Here is a 25,885-nt window from a genome sequence, read left to right as displayed (position 1 = left end):
TTTACACATTTGAATGGCAACAGAATGTATGTGAACAGCCAAACCTGCTTTACTAAGCAAACCCTAAACTAAAATTTTTTGTATGTTAGCATTTTACATTTTTTGAAACAAGAGCTAATAATACTCCTGAAAATGCCAATGTGTTTTTGGTGTCTTTTTGAAATGTTTTAAAGTACTCACTTAATGAATCCTTGCTGATAAAAAATACCGATTTGTGACACTTTAGAACAAAAAAAGCTGCCTGTTTCAGCCCTTTTATGCTTCATGTTAAATATGTTCAGAAGTGAGTCCTGGCAGATCCTGGGGCATACTGGGACAGGCTTTCAGCCATATCCTCATGAAATAATATCCCAGAATCTGTAGATTAGTCTGCTCCTCCTTAGTATGATAAAGACAATAAAAACAAGTTCTTGTATTTGCCAGTGGATGGCAGTGAAAGAAAAGATGTTGAGATGCAGAAAATTATTAGAAAAAATGGTGAAACCTGAGAAGTCTGTCAAGATTACATTCTGTATGCTACAGTGCAAAGCAAATATAAGCTAATTACACAAGTATTCACTTGTTAGTTTTGTTATTGTTCTATTATTGAGTTTTTGGCAGAAGCCTTTACATGAAAGGACTTACTGTAGATGGTCAGCGTACATTAACATTCATTCTTTTATTCACCAATTTTCCAAACTCATTTATTCTTAAACAGCTTTGAATGAAGCAGAAGTCAACCCCACATGGGGTACCAGTCTGAGTCTTATTCCTTTCTTCTCTAACAAGGTCACTAATCTGGATTCTACCATATTTTAAAAACAATAATTAATTAATTACATTTTGTACCACTTTTCTAACCTACTTAATGGGCTTTACACAGATAGTAAAGAACAATTTCAACCACCACCAATGTGCGGCATCCATTTGGATGATGGGACAGCAGCCATTTTTGCACCAGCACATGCACCGCATATTAGCTGTTTGGTGCTGAAGGAGTAAGAGAGACAGCAAGTTAGAGACTGGGGATGTTTAGGGGGCCGTGATGGGCATAGTTTAGCCAGGCCATCAGGACACCGTGCTGTTTTTGAAAAATGCTCAGGGATCTTTTACAACCACAGAGAATCAGGACCTCAGTTTAACATCTCATCCTACAACAACAATTTACTTCTTGTATAGCCCAAGATCTCACAAAGAGTGCCTCAATGGGGTTTAATAGCCCCCCAAGCCTTGACTCCCCAAGAAGGCAAGAAAGAACCCCCCCCCCCAATAAAAACTTGTAGGGGACAAAAAATGCAACAAATCTTGGGAAACGTAATTCAGAGAAAGTCCCTCTTCCAGATAAGTTGAGCATGTCAAAAAATGGGCTAAATACAACAAACAAAACAGAACACAAGTAATCGTCTTCACAGAGCTCGATGGCCAATCTATCACGGCCATATTTTACGTAAAGGTTGTGATTTCTGTTGTGCGGTGGGAAAGCAACCCATGAAAGTGGCAAAGGTCAACATCATATAGGATCTCATTGGTTCCCAGAAACAAAGCACCTAACAGCTAATATGCGGTGAGTGTACTGCTGCAGAAATGGCTGCCATCCCGTCATCCAAATGGATGCCACACATTGGTGATGGCTGAAATTGTTCTTCCCTATCTGTGTAAAGTTTAGAAAAGTGGTACAAAAAGTAATTAATTAATTATTGTTATTATATCCCTGCAGTTGGTAAACATCAATTATCTCCTCTGCATCCTGCATACTAAGGCCTTTTACCATTCTTTAGCTAGAAAAAGCAGATTTTAGATAGTCTTGTAATGTGTGGTAAAAGACAGATTATTGTCAAAGATAATCCCGATGTTGGATGCTGATTCAGTATAACTGATGTTTTGGTCTGCTAATTTAAAAAATGACAGTATCCTGTTGCTGTCTGTATCATCATAAGAATTGTTTCTCAGGGTTTAAAAGCACATTGTTGTCCTTGTTAACTTCAAGCAAACCTTCAAGAACAGGAGAAACATTATTTCATCTTAAGGAAAGTTATTGCCATATGAGTGATGGTGATTATTACGCTTTCTAATGATATATCAGCCAGGAGCAGAATTTAATGTGAAAACAGTAACAGTCCCAGTACTGAACCCTTGCCGACAACGATAATTAACTACAGATAGACCTGGTGCTTTATCTCCATATTAACTGGATGCTGTAGTGCTTAGATGACCCTTCCTGGGCTGGTCCATACGTTGCACCTGATGCTGCTTGGGGTGACTGTGTTTCAATGTGACGGCGTAATGAAATGCATGGATTCAAGAAATAGACGGCTATTACTTAAAGCAGTAGCAATAAAAAAAAGCATCACACTGAGCATTGGAGCACCACAGGGCTGTGTGCTTAGCCCACTGCTCTTCACCCTGCTGACTCACGACTGCACAGCCACGCACAACACCAACCACATCATCAAGTTTGCGGATGATACGACGGTGCTGGAACTGAAAAGCAGGGATAAATGAAGCAGCATACAGAGATGAGGTGGAATGGCTGTCTGCATGGTGTGAAGACAACAATCTATCTGTCAATGTCGACAAGACAAAAGAGATAATCGTGGACTTCAGAAAATCAAATCCTGCCCACATCCCACTCAGCATCAACGGTTCAGATGTGGAGACTGTTTGGAGTACCAAGTTCCTCAGTGGGCACATAACTGAGGAACTTACGTGGATGCATAATACCTCATCACTAATCAAGAAAGCCCAGCAGAGACTACACTTCCTGAGGCGGCTGAAGCGAGCAAGTCTTCCCCCTTCCATCCCCACCATGTTCTACAGAGGCACCATTGAGAGTGTTCTGACCAGCTACATCACTGTCTGGTATGGCAACTGCAACATATCCGACCTCAAGCGCCTGCAAAGGATAGTGAAGACAGCAGAGAACATTATTGGGGTGCCTCTCCCTTCACTACAGGACATATTTTACAAACGCAGTGTCCACAAGGCCTGCAGCATTGTGCAGGACCCCTTACAGGACCCCTCACATGGACTTTTCACACATTCTGCCATCCAAGAGAAGATACTGCAGCATCAAAGCCATATCTGCCAGGCTGCAGGAGAGTTTTTACCCCCAAGCTGTCAGACTCCTTAACACCAGGCTGCTCCCTGGGATCTCCCACACGGCCTCATCCACCTCTATAAACATAAACTTTTATACATGCAAGCCACTGTCCTGCAAAGACGAGTGTGCATGGAGTAAAGAACTGAAAATCTCATACTGACCTTTAAGGATTTTGACACTCTTGTTATCCTTCTGCTGTGATACATTCTGACCTGTCATTGTTTACACATATCTTAAACAACTATTATCATACACTGATAATTTCTGTATTATCTATATCTATTATTTAATAATTATATTGCATATCTATTGACTATATTTATGTATCTAGATTGAAAATACTATACATTGCATCAATGTTCATATTGCTAACTACACGTCAATATTGCTGCTACTTCTTTGTCTTGTCGTGTTTGTGTTTTAATTTTAAATTTTAATTTTAATTCTATTTTTAAATAGTTTTTTGCACGTCATGTTGTTACACTGTGGACCCTGAGCTTCGCAATTTCATCTATCTGTATACTTGTATATGGTTGAGATGACAATAAAGTTCACTTTGACTTTGATAATCTTACAGTGAGTGTGTGGTAAGTCCAGATGGTGTTTTATGAAATGAATTTATTGATTGTAATTGATTTTTAGGCACAACCTGTTAGCTTAGCTCATGTTGGTGAGACATGTGCATGTGAATGTGTGTGCTTGCTTAATCGAGTGATTACCGGTTAATAGTCAGTGCATTAATTCACGAGTGAAACAAATCTAAAAAATTAGTGGGTCAGTGCAGGTAAGAAGAGAAGTGATTGCTTGAGGAAGAGGCGTCCATAAGAGAGAGAGAGGGGCAGAATTGGTCCTGTTGACTAATTAACTCTTTGAGGGCTGAATATTCTTTCCGAAAAGCATAGTTTCTGAAAAGCAATGGTTTCACACAGAAATCAATATAAAATGTCTGTTGCTGCATGCTGCGGCCGCCACTGGTAAGAATGTGCAGCAGGCTTGCTGCCAGGCTGTCTTCATGTGGCTGGGGCAGCATCATCAGCAGTCATGGTCTCAGTGCATTGCCATCTGGTTTCTACCTCTTATAATTGTTAAGTGGCAGTCCTCCTGGCCAACATTGCTGTAGGCGTGTCAGCTACATGAACTTGTTCAGCACCATGATTAGCTGGGGACCAGTCAGCTGAAGCTGGAACCTCACATTCGACAAGTCCTAGTCCAGTTCAGAGATAATAGGCTAAACTTCGTCCATGGGGTATTTTGCTTTACGCAATCACTTTGATCTCTCGCCAGATGTCAGTGCCATTTTTGCTCTTGTTTGTGCCTTACTACTTACACAAGTGCTGGAAATCTCGGTCAAACCAATGAAGCTAACTTTCCTTCTAGCAACGAGAGTCCTACTAAAACATAACGGTTTGTTCTGTCACAGTTTACACTTGATTACCATCGTCAACTCCTCCTTTTGACAAAAGTCAGCATCAGCCCTGAAAGAGTTAAAGAGAGTAGGACCAGGAGCTGCTGTGGAGGTTCTGTGTCATGGCTGTGATCAAGTCTGCTGTGTAGGGGAGCTGACAAAATAGAAAAAGAGAGAGAGTCAAAATGAGCTTGTTGATAACGGGAGTATCCAAGTCATGATGGCATCTGTGTGGAGGGTAAGACACCCTGTGGAGATGCAGAAACCGGCTGTGGTGGCAGCTCTGGAACTGCAAGTTACCGACTAAGGTAGCATTTGTGGTCTGCGGTTACTGGCTGAGGTGGCAGACTGAGTACTTCTTAGAATACCTGATGTCCTGGAATGGATGGAAAGAAAGGAAAAAGTTTACCTCTCAACTTTTATTTTTTACTATTTATTGAATTTATGTATTTACACCCCAGGGAAACGTTTTGATTTTAACAAATCACAATTTTAACACATTTTGTTTATAAGTGTTGGCTGGGATTGGCTCCAGCAGACCCCTGTGACCCTGTGTTCGGATTCAGCGGGTTGGAAAATGGATGGATGGATGATTTTATGAGGTGTAGTAATAAAATAATTTACTGAATGCATTGCTGCACTTTTGTGCCTTTTTAATCCGTTGTTATAATACATTTCTGAATAGTTTTGAAGTAAAAGTCTTGCCTGCGTTTTCACTCGTCTGGTCCATGTTCTGGATCAGAGGGTGGTGCATTCCCCAGTACCGTTATCTTTCATATTATATGTAAACGTAGGGAGCAGCTAGATGAAGCATATGGTCATGGCACACAATAAATAAAATGTATTATTACTAGTCTTAGCAAACCTTAAGTGCATTTTAATGGGACTCACAATTTACGTCAGTTGCCTTTAAAAACAGGAAAGCTTCAAAATTACATTTCTCATATTATCAAGTGTTCCTATTAGACGGTTGAACGGGTGTTCTTTGTGGTGCGTTGCATCCTTCCAGGGCCTATTGTAGTGTCTGCAAAAACCACAGTCTGAAAATTAAAGTGTGATGAGCAGGAGAAAAAAACCAAGGGTCAAACCCTAAGTCAAAAAAGAGAAACATTTGAACCAATTCAAAAACGAAAAATCGAAGTCAAAACCTAGGACTTTGTTTCAAATAACTAGTAAATAGAAATTCAAGGAAAGTAAACGCTAGGGTTTAGTCTAGTCTAATCTGAAATATTAGTTTTGGGGTGAACTTTATACCTGATGACGTCACAAGCGACGCAGCCCCAGTGCATCATGGGTAAATCCCTGTGACTAAACAAACACCACAACCTATTGCCAAAACTGTAAAAAATAACTTCTTATACAAAAACTCTAAATACAATTCTGATTGCAGTATTGGATTCCTTGCTTGTTAAAATCCCTATACACAACACCAAGATGGTTTTTCTAATTTTATTGAAAACCAAGAAAAATTAAAAATAACTCAAATCGCAACACTTATGGCTCCAAAATTGTGAGAAGTGCTTCCCAGGCTAGTGGTGTATATGTGTCCAGTGTTTCTTTGTTTCCTTTTATATCAGGGATATATCCTTTAAAATGTTTATATACTTGCTAATACCATCATTTTTTAATTTGTTTCTATCAGAATTGCCTCCTCCTCCACTGCCACCACCAGCAATTAAGTCTCCTACCCACGCATCCAAATCTCTTTTAGAAGCACGGTCAGTAATGTCTCCAAAGCTGTCACAAACAGAACAGAGGCCTGCCGACAAAAGGAGTGGCAACTACAGGAGCAGAGAAGGAGCTGATGCCAGACATCATTCGGATGGTCGCACAAGTTCGGCAGAACGCAGAGAATCGCATGAAAGGCTACGGGAGGCTAAGCCACGTGCAAGCAAGTCGGGAAAACAAGATGCTACCCCAGCCAAGTCACGCCAAAATCAAGGTACGTGTGATCCGGGGTTACACATTTGCTGCAGACCACTACAGAAAATGCCTAGTGAATGTTCTTCCGATGTCTGTGTCTCCCTTTCCCATTCCTATGATTTAAAGGACATATCAGTATTTTATAGTCAGTAATAAGAAGGTATGCTCAGGTGTCCATTTTTAGGCTTAGCTCTCAAAAACTGGTGACTTTAGATGGGTCTCAAATCAATATATGTGTTTGTAACTGTGCACTGCTGTGGACTGATATACTTGTCCAACTGTGAGCTGGACGGTGGATGGATGTAAAACACAGCTATGAAGGAAGATGATTCTGTATGATTTGAGAAGTGGGTGCTGCCTCTGTGGAAGATAATATAAAACTCATAGAAAACAATCTGCACACGCACACATATTTCTCAATGCTTCATCTGTTAAGCAGGTTCTCCTGAGAGGCATGACACGGTTTAGTACTTTTTAGTCTAATTACTTGCTAGATGGTACCGCTTTGACATGCATGTTTAAAACAGATGGATTTATTATTGGAATAATCGTAAGATTTCATTGCGAGGTATGACAAGGGGATTATTGTTCTAGAGATGTTAGGATCTCCAAGGAGTTTTATTTTCAATTAGGTATCTGCGTTGATCTCTTTTCTAATTTTGCTTTGAAATGCAGTGCAGTATTACAATTTAAGAAAAAGGATTATGTGAGTCCACAATTTAGTTAGATTCATAATATGAAGCTCGAATGAACTGACGATTCTAAACTTAGTGAGTGTGTGACTAGGCCCTTAGATGATCTGGTGGTCCGGCTAGAGTTGGCTCATACCATGCACACTATGCTGCTGGGTGTCATTATTATATCTGAGATTGTCAAAAGTCTTTTTCTTCTTTCGGCTGCTCCCGTTACGGGTTGCCAGAGTGAATCATCTTCTTCCATATCTTTCTGTCTTCTGCATCTTGTTTTGTTACCCCCATCACCTGCATGTCCTGTCTTCCCACACCCATAAACCTTCCTCTTGCCTGAGAGCTCTATCGTTAGCATCCTTCTCCCAATATACTCAGCATCTCCCCTCTGCACATGTCCAAACCAACACAATCTCGCCTCTAAGACTTTGTCTTAACATCTTTAACTCTGCTACCTCCAGCTCTGTCTCCTGCTTTCTGGTCAGTGCCACCGTCTCCAACCCATATAACATAGCTGGTCTCACTACCGAAAAGTGATTTCACAAAAATGGCTTATAATATGAGTATTGCTATTTTCATTTATTTATGTTGCATTATTTTGTGACATCATCACATCACCACTTTGTTGGCAGTATTTCTCCTGTGTGCCATCATTTTGTGCTTTGTTTTCATGGCCGCTGCCATATTGTTGTTGGTGACAATGGCCATGGCCTGTGGAAAACCTTTAGCCACTGTGGTCCTCCAGGATGGGAGTTGGGGACCCCTGATCTCGGTAACTTGAGGATAGTATTCTTCAGGGGCCTTTGCAGTCGCTAGATTTGAATCCAGTAGAACACCCTAGGGATGTATTAGAATGGCATGAGTGAACAGCTGATAAATCTACAGAAATTGAGTGATGGAATCATGTCAATATGGACCAGTACCTCAAAGAAGGTTTCCGCCATCTTATGCAATCCATGTCACAAGGAACTCGGGCTGGTTTAGGAGCAGAAAGAGGACTTATCCTCTTTAGTATAGTGGTCCTGAAATTTGCTCTGTGAGTGCACATTCACTCACATTAATTTTAAGTTAACAATAGAATGCTGGAGTCAAGAACTCTGCTGTACATGCTACAATATTGTGCCAAAGCCAACTAGATGTGTTCATTCATTTATTCTCAAGCCAGCTCAATTCAAATGAGGACATCGGGGGTGGAGTCACCCTTGTCCCTGGGGAGCCCAAGTCACGGTCTGGTGGAACCCACCGGAGCCATGGATCAGAAAGTCGAGCAGATCAGCAGAAGGCAGAGAAGGTCAGCTGCAGGTAGGGTGACTACCCTGGTGCATAGCCTGGATGGGAGAAGCAGGGGAGCGCCAGTAGAAAGAAGGCGCTAAGCTTTATTTTTAAAAGGACTGCTTCCAGCCATTGTTTTAACCCCATTTTTAACTGGATTTATTTATTGGATTTTAACCTCCACGTTTTTTCACTTGCTTTTAATGGATTATTTATTTAATGACTGTTTGCAACACTTCACTATTTATTTAAACACTGTTTTGGTTTTGCTGTTTTAAATAAAGGCACTTTGCGCTGTTTTGCACCATCCCCTTGCTTCGTTGTTGATGTCTTCACTGTCCAGCTCATCCGGTTACATTACCGACAGTGTCGGGTTCAAGAACTCCCAGAAGCCGGCATGGAGCAGAATCTGCATCGTTACAAGAATGAAATGTTGAAAGCATACTTTTAGATTTCTTTACAAACCTACAGGCACATTTGGACCTTTTTAATCATATGTTAGCATAAATATTTTTGCTCCAAGCTCCAACATATACTGTACTTTTTTTCGGCTTAATGCATTAAAATGTCAGGAAGCTAAATGACATGAATATGTGTGCAAAAAAAATTCAGGATGAGTTTGCACTTAAAATGACATTGTTATTCAGTTGAAATCATTTCAATAGATTTCAGTATAAATTATCAATTTTAGCCTTCGGCTTCATTTTAATTGCCACAATTAGGAAAAAAATGCTCAAGCTGACTAGTGTACCGTTAGTCATTAACAAGAATACAAATTAAGTTGTTTTTTTGTTTTTTTTTTGTAATGGCTATACTGAACCCTAAAACAGTTCTGTGAGAAATTGCAACATTATTATTATTATTGCTCCATTTGTCAGCATCGTTGCTGGGCATGTTGTGATATTGATTGTTTAACAGGAATTAACCAAATTACTAACAGTCTAGTGCCCTGGTTTTCTTAGAATGTGCTGTTTCCATCCTGTAATTCTTTGGCTATCTCTCTCTCTGTGATCTCTTTTTAAAAATTTTTCCAGCCTTTCTTAGTTTATTCTTTTATTATTAACAACACACAATACAATACAATACAATTAGTTTTTGTTTAGCCCAAAATCACACAAGGTGTGCCACAATGGGCTTTAACAGGCCCTGCCTCTTGACAGCCCACCAGCCCTGACTTTCTAAGAAGACAAGGAAAAACTCCCAAAAAAAACAACTGTTGGGAAAAAAATGGAAGAAACCTTGGGAAAGGTAGTTTAAAGAGACACCCCTTTCCAGTTAAATTGGGTGTGCAGTGAGTGTCAAAAAAGAGGGGTGAATACAATACAATAAACAGAACAGAACACAAGCAATAGAAATATTACAAGTGCAGTGAACTCTCGTTTATCACGGTTAATCCGCTCCAGACTCTACCGCGATAAATGAATTTTCGCGAAGTAGGATTCTTTATTTATAAATTGAATATTTTCGCAGTTAGAGTATAGAAAACCTGTTTACGACCTTCTAAATACGTTTTTTTAACATTATTAGAGCCCTCTAGACATGAAATAACACCCTTTAGTCACCATTACACTCGTATTACCCAATATATTAGACAAAATAAGAGAAAACAAGACAGATGTTACAAATATCATATTATTATTATTGTACTGTACATTTAATTACACACACACACACACACACACACAGTTTTTACACAACCACTAACCTATGAAGGCACGAGCTCAGTAGGAGAGTCTTCAGGTTGTAAGCTGGAGCGCTGATCGCACCCTCAGAGGACACAGACGCCCCTGGGAAAACCCCTGAAACAGCTGACAGTCTACCTTCACATTGCTCCTTACCCTGCTTACTTGCGCTATAACGCGCAATAAACCTCTCACGCTGTACGCCGCTTACTTAAAACTATTGTGCAGCGCCTCTCAGCTTTGGAATTGGTTGTTTTGTTTCTCTCTCTCTCTCTAAGACATTCTCTGCTCCTGGCGGAACTGTCATCTCTAACTTGTCATGGAGCACGTTTAAACTTTTGAAAAGAGACAAATGTTTGTTTGCGGTGCTTTGAATAAAGTTCTTTTTTTCTACAACCTCCTGTGTCTCTGTGCAAATCTGTGACCCAAGCGTGACAAGGTGGTGCAGTATCTTCAGCAGGTGCGTCGTTGTCTTCTTCCGCAGGTGCGTGGCTGAAGAACATCTCGATAGGCAGTTGCTGGCGCTGTCTTTTCATATGCGTGAGGAGGCTTTTGTAGGGTATTGCCATCTTTGATCATATCCAAGAGTTTCACCTTCTCCTGGATGGTAAGCGTCTTCTTCCGGCGCTTAGTTTCATTGTCAGAAGGCTTAGAAAAATCACCATGTTTAGGAGCCATCGTGGGGCTTAGATAAAAGTTCTCAGAAAGCGCATGCGTAGTGACGTAAGCGTGTATGAGAAAAAATCGCGATAGAGTGAAGCCGTGAAAGTCGAAGCGTGATATAGCGAGGGATCACTGTACAGAGCAGAATTCAACAATAGATGATATCACATAATATGATTTGGATTTGTTTAGAGTCCTGGAGACTTCGGCCACCAAGCTGCCTCCCCCTATTGGCCATTCCACAGCTGAGTCAGCACTGGGCCAGCCAATCCAATGAAAAGACCCTTTTACCCAATGATTCCTGTGATCCTCCATCAGAGATGACTTTACCTTAGCCCGTCAAAACAACTTGGCAGTAGGACAGTGGCACCAAGTGCCACATTTGAGTACCAAGAAGAGAAACAGAATAGGTGAGGGTCAGTAACAGATTATAACTTATGTTTTAGTACTAATGACTAACAACAGAGATGCAGTCTGTACAGTTAACAAGCAGCTCTAGTCAGGGTGTGCTAAACTGAAGTAGTGAGTCTTCAGCAGGGATTTGAAAGCTGAGACCGAAGAGGCATCTCTTATAGTAGCAGGCAGACCATTCCACAGTTTAGGGGCCCTGTAACTAAAAGCTCGACCTCCCATTGTTATTTTATTAATCCTTTGAATCTTAAGCAGACGGGCATCTTGAGATCTTAATGTGCGCGCTGGTTTGTATGTCATCATAAGCTCAAACAAGTAAGCCGGACCTTGGCCATTTAAGGCTTTATATGTTAAACGGAGGATTTTGAAATCTGCCCTAAACTTAACTGATGTTTGACTCCATTTCTGTCTTCCTGTAATTAAAAGTATTCAAAGACATCATGTTCAGAGCTGTTGAGCTGTAGAGAGGCATGGCCAAAAACTCCATTAGTGGTCTGTAAAACACAGGTGCCCTGGACCGGGGAAGAACTACCTGTGTTTGATGATCAGTCACTTAAAAGGTTTTATTACTGCCAGATGTGAGACCAGAGCTGATCCGCCATTTCTCTGACTTCTTTCTGAGTGAAAATGTCATTTCTTTGTTACTGAGCTGCCCTAGAAAGCGAGAGCATGGCGCGATGTGTCACAATATATACATATATGTATAAATGAAAAGATTCAGTTGAGCGTATACTCAGTAAAGAGGTGATTAAAAAATGTGTTGAATAAAAAAAAACATTTACCTGTTCTATTCAGAGTCATGGGTGCCTACACAGGGCATCAGTCCAACACAGTGCCCACTCATACAGAAATGCCCATACTTGCATTCAAACTGGACCAACCAGTTAACCCAGCCAGGACATCTTTGGGGATACCAGAATGTAATAATGTAGTAACAAATGATGTCCATCCGAAAAAATCACTTTGGGAATTCCATCCATCTGTCTTAATTTTCTAATTCACTTATTCAAGTCAGACTGAAAGGAAGATGGTGCCTGTCTTGGCAGCAGATGTTACAAGGCAGGAGCCAACTCTGGCAGGCATTGAGTAGAAGTATCATGTGGTATTTTTGATTGTTGTCTTCTTTTTTCTATTGTAAGACACAAAATATTGAAGAAAATCTTATTTGTTAGGAAGAAACATGAGGTAATACTCCAGATCTGCAGGGAAGTTATAAGATATGCTATTATGTTAATTCAGTTAGTCGCAATCCACAATGACAGCTTATTGTGTGAAATGTAATACACTATAAAAAAATAAATAAATAAGAAGGGAGTTCACGTATTGCTCTCCTAGCATGTTCATCTTCGGCAGGAGTTCTTTTTTTCCACAAGGCTTTATGTTTATAAATTAAACAATTGATTAGACCCTCAGTTTAATGGACTCATTAACGTAGCCAGCCTGAGTAATAACATTTGAATTCAAATTAAATGAAAATGATGCCACAGTTTGCTTATGGCAAGAGCAGGGCAAATTTAAAATTAAAGCTGCCTTTCACATTTCATCTGGTGAGGGTGACCGCAGAATGGTGTATCACTAGTTTGAATGTCGTCATTTGTCTCTCCCTTTATGTGTGCAAACATATTTATATACTGCATCCATACATTCTCAAACCCACTTAATGAAATAATAAATAATGTAACATTATATATATATATATATATATATATATATATATATATATATATATATATATATATATATAATGATATGGCATGGATCATGGACTATCTTACAGACAGACCTCAGTATGTGCATCTCGGGAACTGCAGGTCTGATATTGTGGTCAGCAACACAGGAGCGCCGCAGTGGACTGTACTTTCTCCGGTCCTGTTCAGCCTATATACATCGGACTTCCAATACAACTCGGAGTCCTGCCACGTGTAAAAGTTCGCTGACGACACTGCTGTCGTGGGCTGCATCAGGAGTAGGGAGGAGGAGGAGGAGTATAGGAACCTCATCAAGGACTTTGTTAAATGGTGCAACTCAAACCACCTACAACTGAACACCAGCAAAACCAAGGAGCTGGTGGTGGATTTTAGGAGGCCCAGACCCCTCCTGGACCCCGTGATCATCAGAGGTGACTGTGTGCAGAGGGTACAGACCTATAAATACCTGGAAGTACAGCTGGATGATAAATTGGACTGCCAATACTGATGCTCTGTGCAAGAGAGGACAGAGCTGACTATACTTCCTTAGAAGGCTGGCGTCCTTCAACATCTGCAATAAGATGCTGCAGATGTTCTATCAGATGGTTGTGGCGAGCACCCTCTTCTACGCGGTGGTGTGCTGGGGAGGCAGTATAAAGAAGAGGGACGCGTCATGCCTGGACAAACTGGTGAGGAAGGCAGGCTCTATTGTAGGCACGGAGCTGGACAGTTTGACATCTGTGGCAGAGCGACGGGCGCTGAGCAGGCTCCTGTCAATAATGGAGAATCCACTGCATCCACTAAACAGTGTCATCTCCAGACAGAGGAGCAGCTTCAGCAACAGACTGCTGTCACCATCCTGCTCCACTGACAGACTGAGGAGATCATTCCTCCTATGAGACTCAATTCCACCCGGGGGGGTAAACGTTAACATTATTCAAGGTTACACTCTTTAATATTGTTTTTTATTAATATGCTGCTGCTGGAGTATGTGAATTTCCCCTTGGGATTAATAAAGTATCTATCTATCTATCTATCTATCTATCTATCTATCTATCTATCTATCTATCTATCTATCTATCTATCTATCTATCTATCTATCTATCTATCAGATTTGCTTCTAAGGTTCACATTTTTAATTGCCACTATTTTTAACATTTTTTGTGTTATGACATCTTTAGCTTCACCACATTGAGAATGTTCATATTTACATATTTTTTATGAATTTATATGTAATTTTCTGTCCCTGTTTTAGAGAAGTGGCAGTGACACGGGGCTAGCCAGCTGTTTTCTTTCTTTTAGCCTCATAGTTCTGTCTTTATAGGCTGCACCTCTCCCTCCAAACTACGTAGGTACCTCTAATGTATATAACTTTCTTTTTAAACACAATTAAGGGCAGGCTTGCTTCATTGGTGGGTTGGATGTGAATGGTGCTATCTGGGAATAATTGTTCTGTTCGTTCATTTTGCTTTTGCTACAGAATGTTACCAAAATGTTAAATATTTTTGTTTGTTTTGGAATTTTTACTTTATAAAAAATGTCAAGGTATAAAGACTGCAAAGAAGGGCAGAGTCAGGTTGTGGTTATGAAACCCCTTTCAGGTCAGTGCACGTTGAGGATATAGACAGATAAGTTACACTTTAGGCTCCATCCTCAGTCACTTCAAGTGTTCTCTTTAAATAAACTCCTGCAAGCGCTGTAATAAACACCATATTCATGACAACATATACAGGCACACATACACAAAAAAAGGTTTGGGGATCCTCCCCGTATATTGTGAAGTCTGGCGTAGTAAAGAAAAAACTGATACTGGCCTTAAATAAGTTAATGGATGGTTTTTATAGGAAGGCGGCAGGAAGTATGAGGTGGAGCCATCAGGATGGAAGTGATGTCATCAGGGTGGGATGCAAGTGTTTGGAGAGAATGGTTATTAGGTCTGTAGGAAGAAGAGAAAAGCATTAACACTCATTACCAACCTGTTTCTCCCATTTGATCGCCCTGAATTTGACCCTTTGGCTGATCTCTAAGCGCATCTGTGTGATAATATATATAATATAGCAGCAAAGGTCTGTGATATGGTTTTCATATTTATAGCTAGAAATTAACAAAGAGAGAAAATGAATCACATATCTTAAAATAGTCTTTTATTCCTGAGCTTTCGACAACGTACCAGGTATCACCATCAGAGGAAAATAATTAGTTAGACATACAGGAATCAAAGATGATGTATAGAAAATGAGGAAGGGAGATGGGTGAGGTGGGTGTAAGAGGGGTGGATTAGTAAGGTGAGGTTTGGAGTCTTTATTTATTATTTATAAGCCTGCTAGTGCTCGGTTCATGTCCAAGTGTCTGTTAGTGGTATTTGTCATTTGATAGCCACAATTCAGCCAGCTCTCTGGCACTCTTAGTATTTGCCCTGAATCTTACTTGCACCGTGTCCCAGTTAAACATGTGTCCGGTTGAACTTGTATGTGCATATGGCAGGGACTCTGGGTCTTTCCTTCTGATAGCATGGTGAAGTAATAACGGGTCTATAACTGTGATAAATGTTGGGATGCCAACCCAGCTGTCCCCATTTACTTCCAAAGTTAGATAGATAGATAGATAGATAGATAGATAGATAGATAGATAGATAGATAGATAGATAGATAGATAGATAGAGACTTTCCCGGACACCACCAGTCGGAGACCACATCTTTATAAAAGACACACTTTTATTAAACATTAAATAAACACAAATCCACACAGCACACAATGCCCAAAGCAGTAATCACCCCAAAATCAAGTCTCTCAGTCCTTGGCCGCCTTTCCTCTCCTCCTGGGAGCTTCGTCCTTCTCTCACTCCCGACTCTGGTTCACTAACTGTAAGGAGGCGGCCCCTTTTATTCCTGCCCGGATGTGCTCCAGGTGGCTGATGATGTCCATCCGGCAGCACTTCCTGGTGTGGCGGAAGTGCTGCCCTTTGAATCGGAAGCACTCCGGGTGTCCCTGGCCGATCCCTCTGCCATCTTGCCAAGTGTGGTGGAAGTAATCACATCCGGGTCTCCTGAGGCTTAAAGCACCCCCTGGCGGTGGCCACGGTTCCCAATAGGTCAAATTCTCTTTGTCCCTTTCCCGTGGTCCTCTTTTTATCCCGGGCGGCTGCCCCCTTGTGCCCCGGAAGCTATTCAGGTCTCTTTCCGGTCCCTCCAGGCATCCCGGCCAGGTAATGACCTCAGTTATCTGTGACGATAGATAGATAGATAGATAGATAGATAGATAGATAGATAGATAGATAGATAGATAGATAGATAGATAGATAGATAGATACTTTATTAATCCCAAGGGGAAATTCACATACTCCAGCAGCAGCATACTGATAAAGAACAATATTAAATTAAAGAGTGATAAAGATGCAGGTATACAGACAGACAATATCTTTGTATGATTTTAATAGTTAAAACTGCGCTTGATGGTGTGATAACAAATAGAAATGTAGACTTCTGAGGTTCTAGCAAAACACTGCTGCATATCAAGGCTTCAAGTATGGCTTCTTATTACGGCTCGAAGGAACTGCATCTCTCCAGGTATCTCGTCACCTCCTACTGGGCGGCTGGGCTTTTATGGTCCAGGGGCTGGAAGGAGTGCTGTCAGTTGCCCTCACTGGCTGGTTTCTTGGTACTGAGGGAGCAAAGAAAGACAACACCATTAGCAGCTATGCCCACTCCCAGCCTGTGGTGGGAGAAACTGGATCTTTCTATGCAAGTGTGACAATATATATTTACATGCTGATAGATAGATAGATAGATAGATAGATAGATAGATAGATAGATAGATAGATAGATAGATAGATAGATAGATAGATAGATAGATAGATCAAAACATTAGAAAATATTTGACAAGAACAGACTATTCAGCGCCCTGCGGTGAGCCGGCACCCTGCCTGGGGTTTGTTTCCTGCCTTGCTCCCTGTGTTGGCTGGGATTGGCCCCAGCAGACCCCCGTGACCCTATAGTTAGGATATAGTGGGTTGGATGATGGATGGACTATTCACCTCAACAAAGCTCACCAATCATATCCACCTAATTTCTCCAAAATAACATCGTCATGATTGAAGGTCCCTAAACTTCTATTCCCCACTACACTAGTTAATAGTTTATTGCATATGTCTATAGTTTTCTATGCAAAATTTACCCTTAAAGAGCTTCCAACTGTGTCCCTGTGTTATTGTTTATTTTAAAGTAACAGCTGAAATCCACTGTACTATTTCTTTACAAAATTTTAAACATTTCAGTCATGTCACTTCTTAAACTGTGTTTGCTTAAACTGAAAAGGTTCAGTTCCTTTGGTCTCTCCTCATATCTTATACCTATTAGAAGTCTAATTGCTCTTCTCTGGACTTTTTCCAGTGCTGCTATGTCCATTTTGTAATCTGGAGACCAAAACTCCACGTAGTACTCCAGATGAGGCCTTACCAGTGTGTTATAAAGTTTCAGCATAACCTCCTTGGACTTGTACTCTACAAAATGCTATTTTCTGTTAGCCTTCAGATATATATTCACCTTAATAAAAGAATAAGTGTCTCAGTGTCTGACTGTGTATCCATCTTGGTGCTATGTCTCTGTCATTCTAACAGATCACAGACATTTGTAGTATTAAAATGCATTGCAGTTGTCATTCCAGTAGATGGCATATCACACACATCAACACTGATTTTATGAATCCCATACCTAATGGCATATAACAGAAACATATGCATTGCATGGTGCACTGCAAACATTAATGCTGAGGTCTACATTATTTACTTAGATTTCAACCCATCTTAGATAGGTAGGACAACTAATACAGTATATATGCATACACAAACACACAATATGGGTTTATTTTCAGTGATTTTTTTTTTATATTTTTCTTTTTCATCTTCCTTCCCTTCACTTTGTTCCAGTTCTGTGTGGAGTCAATGTGGCAGATCAGCCTTTACCATCCAGCTTAGTCCTGCATCTCATCCCCAGTCAAGCCCTTTTCCTTCAGATCTTCTTTTTCTTATCCAACCACCTTCACTTTGGCCACCACCGTTTTCTCTTCCCCTGTGCTTCAATTCTCATGACTCTTTTGCCCACATATTCATTGTCTCCCCTCATTGCATGTCCATGCCACTTCAACCTTCTTTCCTGCACTTTCTTAGAGATATCTTCCATTGTTTGTACCTCTGATGGTCTAATTTCTTTTTCTGTCTTTTTTTCTAACTCCACACATCCATCTTAATGTTCCCATATTAAACTGGCACTGTTTCTCAGCTGTTTTTTGTAATATGACATCTTGTGCATGTTAAAGCACTTTAAGCCTTGAGGGGAACCTGAAGTGAAACTCTATAAATGCTCAAAATGTCTTGTTTTTTCTTTTAAAGTTGCAGAAGATATACTTCCATATAGCAGGCCCTCGTTTCCCGCACCTCACACTCCCAGAGACCCAAGTTCATCCAGTTCTATGTCATCACGGGGCTCTGGAGGGCGACGAAGAGCTGATCAGATGAATGTAGGAAGGAGGAATCCATCAGACGCTGGACTCCAGGGAATGGGGACCTTTGAACACGAAGAGGATGAAATTGAGGTATTTACTTGTCATTTGTTACTTGATTAGTGCTTAATTTCTTAGGTTTGATCTTTCAAATTTTAGTAGAAGGCAATTGGTCTCAGTTGGTATCACCCCCAGAGAATGACTTTAAATAAAAATGTACAATATAGGCTGGTGGATGAATAAAAATGATTTTAGTCCTTTACCCTATCATAGTGTTCAATTATTCTGCTTAAATATTTTGCTCAAGGGACTTTGTCAAGGTTATAATTGTTGGGAGCATTCACATCACTTCACCCAATGTACACAAGGAGGCCAAACCTACCACAATTGAAGTTATACTGTAACAGTAATATAGGAACAGTTGAACAAAAGGAGAGTCCATATTACTAATTAAACAGATATAAACCCCAGCCATGTGCAATTGTGTCTTGTGTCCTGATTTTTAAATATCTCCATTCTATGTAAATTATGCTTATTTTGTGTCTATTTTATAAGGGCTTTCTTGGTACATTACTATATTATTATGTTGTTGTATATATTTGTGTTTTTTTCACTACTACTACATATAATGTTGAGCTCGTGCCATGTATTATATATTGTGTTGTTTAATTGTATTAACTTGTTATGTGTATGGATGGAACCCCAAGAGAAATTTCTAGCAACTCTCCTGCCTGGCAATAAAGATCAAGTTCAAGTTTAATTAACATTTATTTAGAGATTTTACCTGTTATTTATTTGTAAGAATTACTGCAGGAAATTGAAAACAAGTGCTTCCCGTTAAATTTAGTAATCATTATGAGAATTATGATGGTAACATGCTGAGTGAGATGGATAAGCCAGGCTACTCTTCCCTTAGCAACCTGGGAAATCCCAGATGATCCCAAGTGAGTCAAGAGGTATAAAGTAAACCCCTCAAGCAACCCAGAACATTCTGGATCTGCTCCTCGGTCTTCTCCCATCAGGCTGTGCCTTATAAACTTGTAAGGGTGGTGGAGAGTAGGACTTTAACGACCTTCAAATCCAACTTAATGTTATTTTGGACAATGTGCGTGAAAAAGAAGGATGAGCTTGTTGGGCCGAATGGCCTGTTCTCACCACCATTGTTCTAATGTTCTGTTCTGAAGTCCTCCCATCTCTCACAAAATGATCTCATCATCATCCTCTGCACAGGAACATCATCTTGAGCACATGTACTCACAATCTTATTATTTTGGTCACTGCCCAACGCTTGTAATCATGGGTGAGGATTAGGATTGTAGACTGAATGCTTGGCCCAAGGACTTGACTCTCTCTTCAATATGAGATCCCTGGAAAACACCTGGTACTGCACTGATGTACTAGCCAATTTCCTACAATGATAGTAGATGACAAGGACATTGAACGATCTGTAGAATTTTTACAATACTTTATTTAATTATTTTACTTTATTATTATTTAATAATTATAATACTTTACTATTCCCCAAGTGAAATTCCTCTCAACCATATTCAACCACGCACACGGCTCTCTCACCTCTCATTCATGTGAATGCTTTTGACAGACACAGTTCCTGCTCTCATTTAGTACATCTCCCATGGATAACATTAGACACCAAAGGAGATCTTGATATGCCATTCGTATTAAAACGTTAACAATTTACCATTAGAATAGCTTACACCATACAGTCTTGCACTGCCCAAATTATTGTTGAAAGAAGGATGTATCCAAGAAAGATAATGTAGTACATCTCCCACAGATAACATTAGACACCAAAGGAGATCTTGATATGCCATTCGTTGTAAAACGTTAACAGTTTCCCATTAGAATAGCTTTTGCAGAGACAATTAACAAATCGCAGAGACAGATGTTCGAAAAATTTGGTTTATTTATTAGGGAGAAAGAAACAAAATTCATTCACAGGCAGTTATACATTGCTTTGTCACGATGTAAGTCCAAACACAAAATCAAAATTCAATGCAATATTGACAAAAATTTAATTCAAAAAATTGTTTTTACTGCAGTTTTACAGTAAAGTGTAAGTTTAAAACGTATTTGCGTGTTAATTTCAAATCCAAGCAGAACAACATTGTATAACACAACGAATAACTCTAATGAACATGAAACATAATTTACTTTCAAATTATTACGTTTTACTATTTTTTAATATGGGTAATTACTCGCTGTAATTAAAAATAGTTAGTTCTGTTATGCGTATGTAACAATACCCATGAAAATAACAATCTGTTTAAATTGTACATCCGCATCCCCAAACGCGAGCGGCAAGTAAAGCGAGCATGGGGCAAAGCCCCCTAGTATATATACAGTATATATATATATATATATATATTATATATATATATATATATATATATATATATATATATATATATATATATATATATATATATATATAAGCTGCATGTGGTCTTCAATGGGACAAAATACAACCCAATGACACCCTAGCAGTTTTACTATATTCGTGAACTTCCAGAGGCGTCCGCTGACTCTTAAGAATTAGCCAGTGCAGAGGATGAGGATTCATATTATGCTTGCTGCCCCACTGGCTTTTGTAAAAAGACACTGGAGATACTATACCATACCTGTATCTCTGGCATATGAGTCCTACTAATCTTTGTCGTATAGATAGACAAAGTTTTTAGTGAAAACTTCAAGCCATACCTTCCGTTGCTGTGGTGTTTCACTTGCATGTTGTTCAGCCACGGTGTTTGCTTACTTTCGATATTGTGTTAGTTCTTCTGTGTCATTAGCATAACGTCATTGTTGTGCGCTGGCATTTGCTTCACACAGGTCTTTCTTAGGAAGCTCAGAAAAAATTAAAAAGTGCATGCATGCACCATCTAGTGGCTATGGTTGAGCATGAGCAGAGCAGACTGCTCTATACACCCACACACAAAGGTCTTTCGTATTTATATGTATAAACACACACATGCAATATACAAAAAATGTTCAATATACGACAGTAAAATAAAGACATACAGTAAAATAAGTATTATCCTAAAAAATAACTAGTGAATTGGAGTTTGTACTATTTTCACTGACTTCTGGTTGGAGTGAAGAAAGGGACGTTAGGAGGAAGCATTGTACTGCCTAATGTCCGCATGTAGAAGAGCTCACAACAGACTTTTCTTACCATGGAGGTATAAGGTATGAACCTTGTGGCCAAATGTACTCCAGGAAAGTACCCCCTGGAAGGGTATAACAGAATTGTTCATGGAGGCATCTAATTTTGCCACCATCCTCTTTTCTACAACAACCTCCATAGTGTCCAGAGACAGCCCTGTGATGAAGCTGGCTTTGCTGATAAGTTTGCTCAGGCATTTTGTATCCACCTGAACTCAAGTTGCTTCCCCAGATGAACACAGTGTGGAGCAACACACTGTCTACAATGACTTTGTAAAACATTTCCAGCAGCTTGCTGTGCACATCAAAGGACCTGAGTCTCATCAGAAAGTACAGACTGCTCTGGCCCTTCTTGTATGGAGCTATTGTGTAATCAGAGCAGTCTAGTTTGCTGTTCATATGGACTCCCCCCAGTACTTATAGCTCTGCCTCAACTCCACTTCCTCCTTCTGGATGATGACTGGTCTCAGGAACTCTGACACGCCCAAACCCCTTACCTGTCTCAAACCTTCTTCTTTGAAAGCCTCTGGAAGCATTGTGACAGTTTGTGCTGCTGTTTTCCCCAAAAGGAAATAGAACTTGATGCAAACACGTTGTTCTTTCAAGCCTGCCATCACAAAATAGACAAAGATGGTAAAAGAGGCTCGAGAAAAAAATTACACGGATCTTACAGACCTTTTCCCAAGGATGCCACTTAGCCAAATGATGCAGAGGGTAGTCAAGTACACACACCTAACCAGCAAACGTCGAAACTAATGCCCCTCCAGAAAAAAATTCTCGTTATTTTTGGGTCCCCCTCATATATAACATACAGAATCCTATATGAGCTTGGTTGACTAATGGCAGAGGATCAAGATGGTCCAGGAACCAGGAGTCAGGGCTGTTTAGGGTCTTCATAATGTGTGAAGTAAGAGAAGCAGAAGCTTAGTGTCGTGATTTACAAGCATTTACTTCCATGTGTTACGTTTTGGCATGAAGCTATCACGGTTACTGTATTGAGATCTACGTTGGGTGCCCAGTCACTTGTCGTAAAGATCTGAGCCTTTGCTGTAACATGTTGCCTTCACTTTGTAGCAGTCCGGTGCCGCTAAGAATCACACCATCATGAAGACGGTGATTTTCTTATTTTTATGGTGGAGATTCCAGGGACGCATCTAGCCTTGGCCTGACACGCACGCACTCACAAACAGAGACAAAAACAAAGCAAACCGGTAATCTAACAGCAAATAAAGAATGTAATGAAAACAAATGAAAACAACAATACCAACCCTGTTCCTGTTACGGCGATTATACATTAAATACACAAAGCACAAACAAAACACACACAGCAAAGTCCATGAAAAATGGCAATGGATGAAATGTAATGATGGGAATAGATAGTCCAGAGATCCGCATGTGGAAATATAAAGATAGTCCTACTGGTAGTTCTTGAAATGGTGAAAATGGGTGGCCGGGTTCAGTAGCGCTCCTTTCCTTGCAAGGATGGCCATGAATCCACTTCCAGTCCTCATGTAAACAGGCAGACAATCCACACCCCAACCACGTAATGATCCAGGACAAAACGAATAAGTACAGGTAACCCAACAGAAGGAAAACAGACAGGAACTTGAAACACAAATTAGAAAAACCCTTCCTCTCTCCTTTTGGTCACCAGCCACCTTTTAAAAGCCGCGCTGACCTCCTTTGACCCCCAACAGCCCGTGCACCCTCGACAGAAGACCAATCAGAGCCACTGCAGGGACTGCTGGGAGTTGCAGTTTTAACTTCAAGTAGCACCGCTACAGTACATTTCAGAAAATACTGTAGCACGGAAGACCAATCAGAGGCCTGCAGGGACTGCTGGGAGTTGCAGTCTCAAATTCTAGTAGCACCGCTACAAAGTACCTATGGAAACTGAGCCATAACAAGATGGAATTTAGAAATTCCTTTTACATGGCTGTCCTCACTAACAGTCACCCTTACACTCACGCTAGGCCACTACAAATCAACATGACGTCTAGCATGTGCAGAAAGCACACACACTTCATGAAGACTTTCAGCTTACTGTGTCTGTAATGGTGATAATGACACAAAGTAGCACTTAAAGGAAATTCACCCTCGTTATTGATTTTGGACAGCCAGTGACCTGGGGTGCCTATCAGAGATCAATAAAGCAAATAAACAATGGTTCTGTTTATGCAGAAATATAATTATCTGTAGGCCAGGAAATATGTTGCATCTGGCTGACACTCCAGCAGTGCACAGTATGACCACAAACATTCTGGGGTCAAATCCGTGACTTTCAGCCCACACATTTTTATTTATGCACTTATTCTTATTGAATTGTGTCCAGTGGAGCTCATAATGACACCAAGGTGAGAATGTGCACACGCCACACACAAGGGCAGGCTTGAGACAGCAACACTTAACATTTTACTGCATGTGTCACCTCAAAATACAACTTTGTTCCAAAATGCGAGAGTGACACTGCAACGTTCTCCTAACTCATGAGCTCTCTAACAAAATGCAAAATTGTCGCACCGTTCCAGTGGTCCAGTTGCTGTGCCATATGATGTTCTATTTTATTTTATTTTTTTACTTTCTTAATGCAAAATAGTTCATTTTTATATCTGATTACATCATTGTGTACAATAATCTATATTGTACTTGTTTTTCAGGTGGAAGAAAGCTGAAAAACGAAGAGCTGCAAAACAAAAAGACCTTTTCTAAAGTCTTCTGTTAATGGGGAAACAGTATCCTATCTTTTAATTTTTGTTGCCAGATGCCAAGTTTGGTGCAATCAGATTATGTGCATTTTCTTTTCTTTTCATCCTGTCAACTTACCAATTTATTAATGTTTAATTTTTATATATATATTTTTAATTTATGACTGGATTTATTGGCGTCCAGTTAAAAAAAAAAATACAGTAACAGCAGCGCATCTAGTGGTACTGTTCTCATTACAATGCAATATGGGAAAATAGTTTACACTGACAATATAATGGAAGGGGGCCGTGGTGGTCAGCCCCATGAAAAGCCTTTACAGTGGGGTTACTGTAATAAAATTAGCTACAAGCGGATTGGGGTGGCCCATATTGTAAATACATCTCAAGTTTTTTGTTTTTTTTTGTAACCTATTGTGGTACCAACACTTTGTCTTCCTTTTATTTTTTTTTTTTGCCGACGATTTATTTTGTAAATTGTTGAAGTGGTCAACCACCCCAGCAGAGTGCCACTGAGGGATCATTTTAATGGTTTGTTCTTTGTTTGTGTAATGCACTGTATTTTGTTGGTTGATTTTCGTTTGTTATTTTTTTTGTTTTGTTCTTTTTTGTCTTTGGTTTTAAAAGCACAATCACTTAACTTTATTTTAAACCATTGTATCTATTAACCTTTTTGTCTTACTGAAAAATAAAGTCGGACAAGAAAGTATTGTTAATCATGGTGTTGTAGTTTAAAAAAACGATAAGCTGGTGCTGTAGCGATGAATGGAACACGCATCCGTAGAAGAAGGCCCACGTTTCAGAAGACCGCTCTGTTTCCAGGACACCAAGGGTTGATGGATCCATTTGTCCCTTTCAGTCTGTGTACTTCATGTTCACAGTGAAGCCATACATCATCTGGACGTGTACATACACGACTTTTTCTCATCATTAGAGAATGCTGACATATCAAGACTTAACGACATTTGAAAAATAATGGAAAAAAATAACACAAAAAAAAAGAAAAAATGTGCAGTTGTGCAAATGAATATTTGGAGTGCCATCATATAAGAAGAAATTTTGTACTAAAACTTAGTTAAAACTGTTTAAATGGTTGCATAGCAAAGATTTCGGAACTAAGGGAATTAGCTTTGTTGTTTTCATTATTTTCATGTAAAATGCAAGTTCTTTATCATTAGCCATACTTTTGCATACAGAGGATCGATCCTAATCATGTAATTTTTTTCACATTATTTATTAAAAATGTCTTCAAATACCAGTTCTGTCTCTTGTTGTTGTTTCTTTTTTTTAGTGGTATGATTGTCTCCTTGACAAATGCGTTTTTCAGATGATGATCACACAGTATTTTTAGGCACCGTAGACAAACAAATTTGTCCAAATTTGATGTGGACAAATCTGTCGGTATGCCTCCATATGGTGAAGCATGCCACTGAAAGTGAGAAAACATTCATCACACTATAGTGATTATAGCCTTACCTGTGTTTTTTTAAACAGCTATTGAGAAAATGGGCACACTTACCTTGACGGAGGAGGCGGTGTGTTGTATCACCGGAGGAGATGCGGCTGTTCAGCAATTTGCCTGATTTCATATGAAAAAGTTTGTGAACCCCTCTTAATTCTTTGGATTTTTGTTTCTCATTGGCTGAACTTTCAAAGTACCAACTTCCTTTGAATATATGACATGCCTTATGGAAACAG

At 39.9% G+C, this 25,885-nt stretch overlaps 1 protein-coding gene across 4 annotated transcripts in view; it reads left to right on the top strand.

Annotated features, from left to right (window-relative positions):
* The window catches only part of robo1 (roundabout, axon guidance receptor, homolog 1 (Drosophila)), a 1,485,956-nt gene extending 1,460,511 nt beyond the window's left edge, over positions 1-25,445 (top strand). For all 4 annotated transcript variants that reach the window (XM_051926301.1, XM_051926302.1, XM_051926300.1 and 1 more), the window contains 3 exons: positions 6,127-6,426; positions 18,196-18,398; positions 24,143-25,445. In XM_051926301.1, the coding sequence (XP_051782261.1) occupies positions 6,127-6,426; positions 18,196-18,398; positions 24,143-24,157 (518 nt within the window). In that variant the 3' untranslated portion in view covers positions 24,158-25,445. The remainder of the gene's footprint in view (positions 1-6,126; positions 6,427-18,195; positions 18,399-24,142) is intronic.
* Positions 25,446-25,885: the final 440 nt, after the last annotated feature.

Source organism: Erpetoichthys calabaricus, chromosome 4, assembly GCF_900747795.2.
Source record: "Erpetoichthys calabaricus chromosome 4, fErpCal1.3, whole genome shotgun sequence".
NCBI classification, from domain to species: Eukaryota; Metazoa; Chordata; class Cladistia; order Polypteriformes; family Polypteridae; genus Erpetoichthys; species Erpetoichthys calabaricus.
The sequence above is the reverse complement of the archived record's forward strand: the minus strand, read 5'-3'. Positions and strand labels throughout refer to the sequence as shown.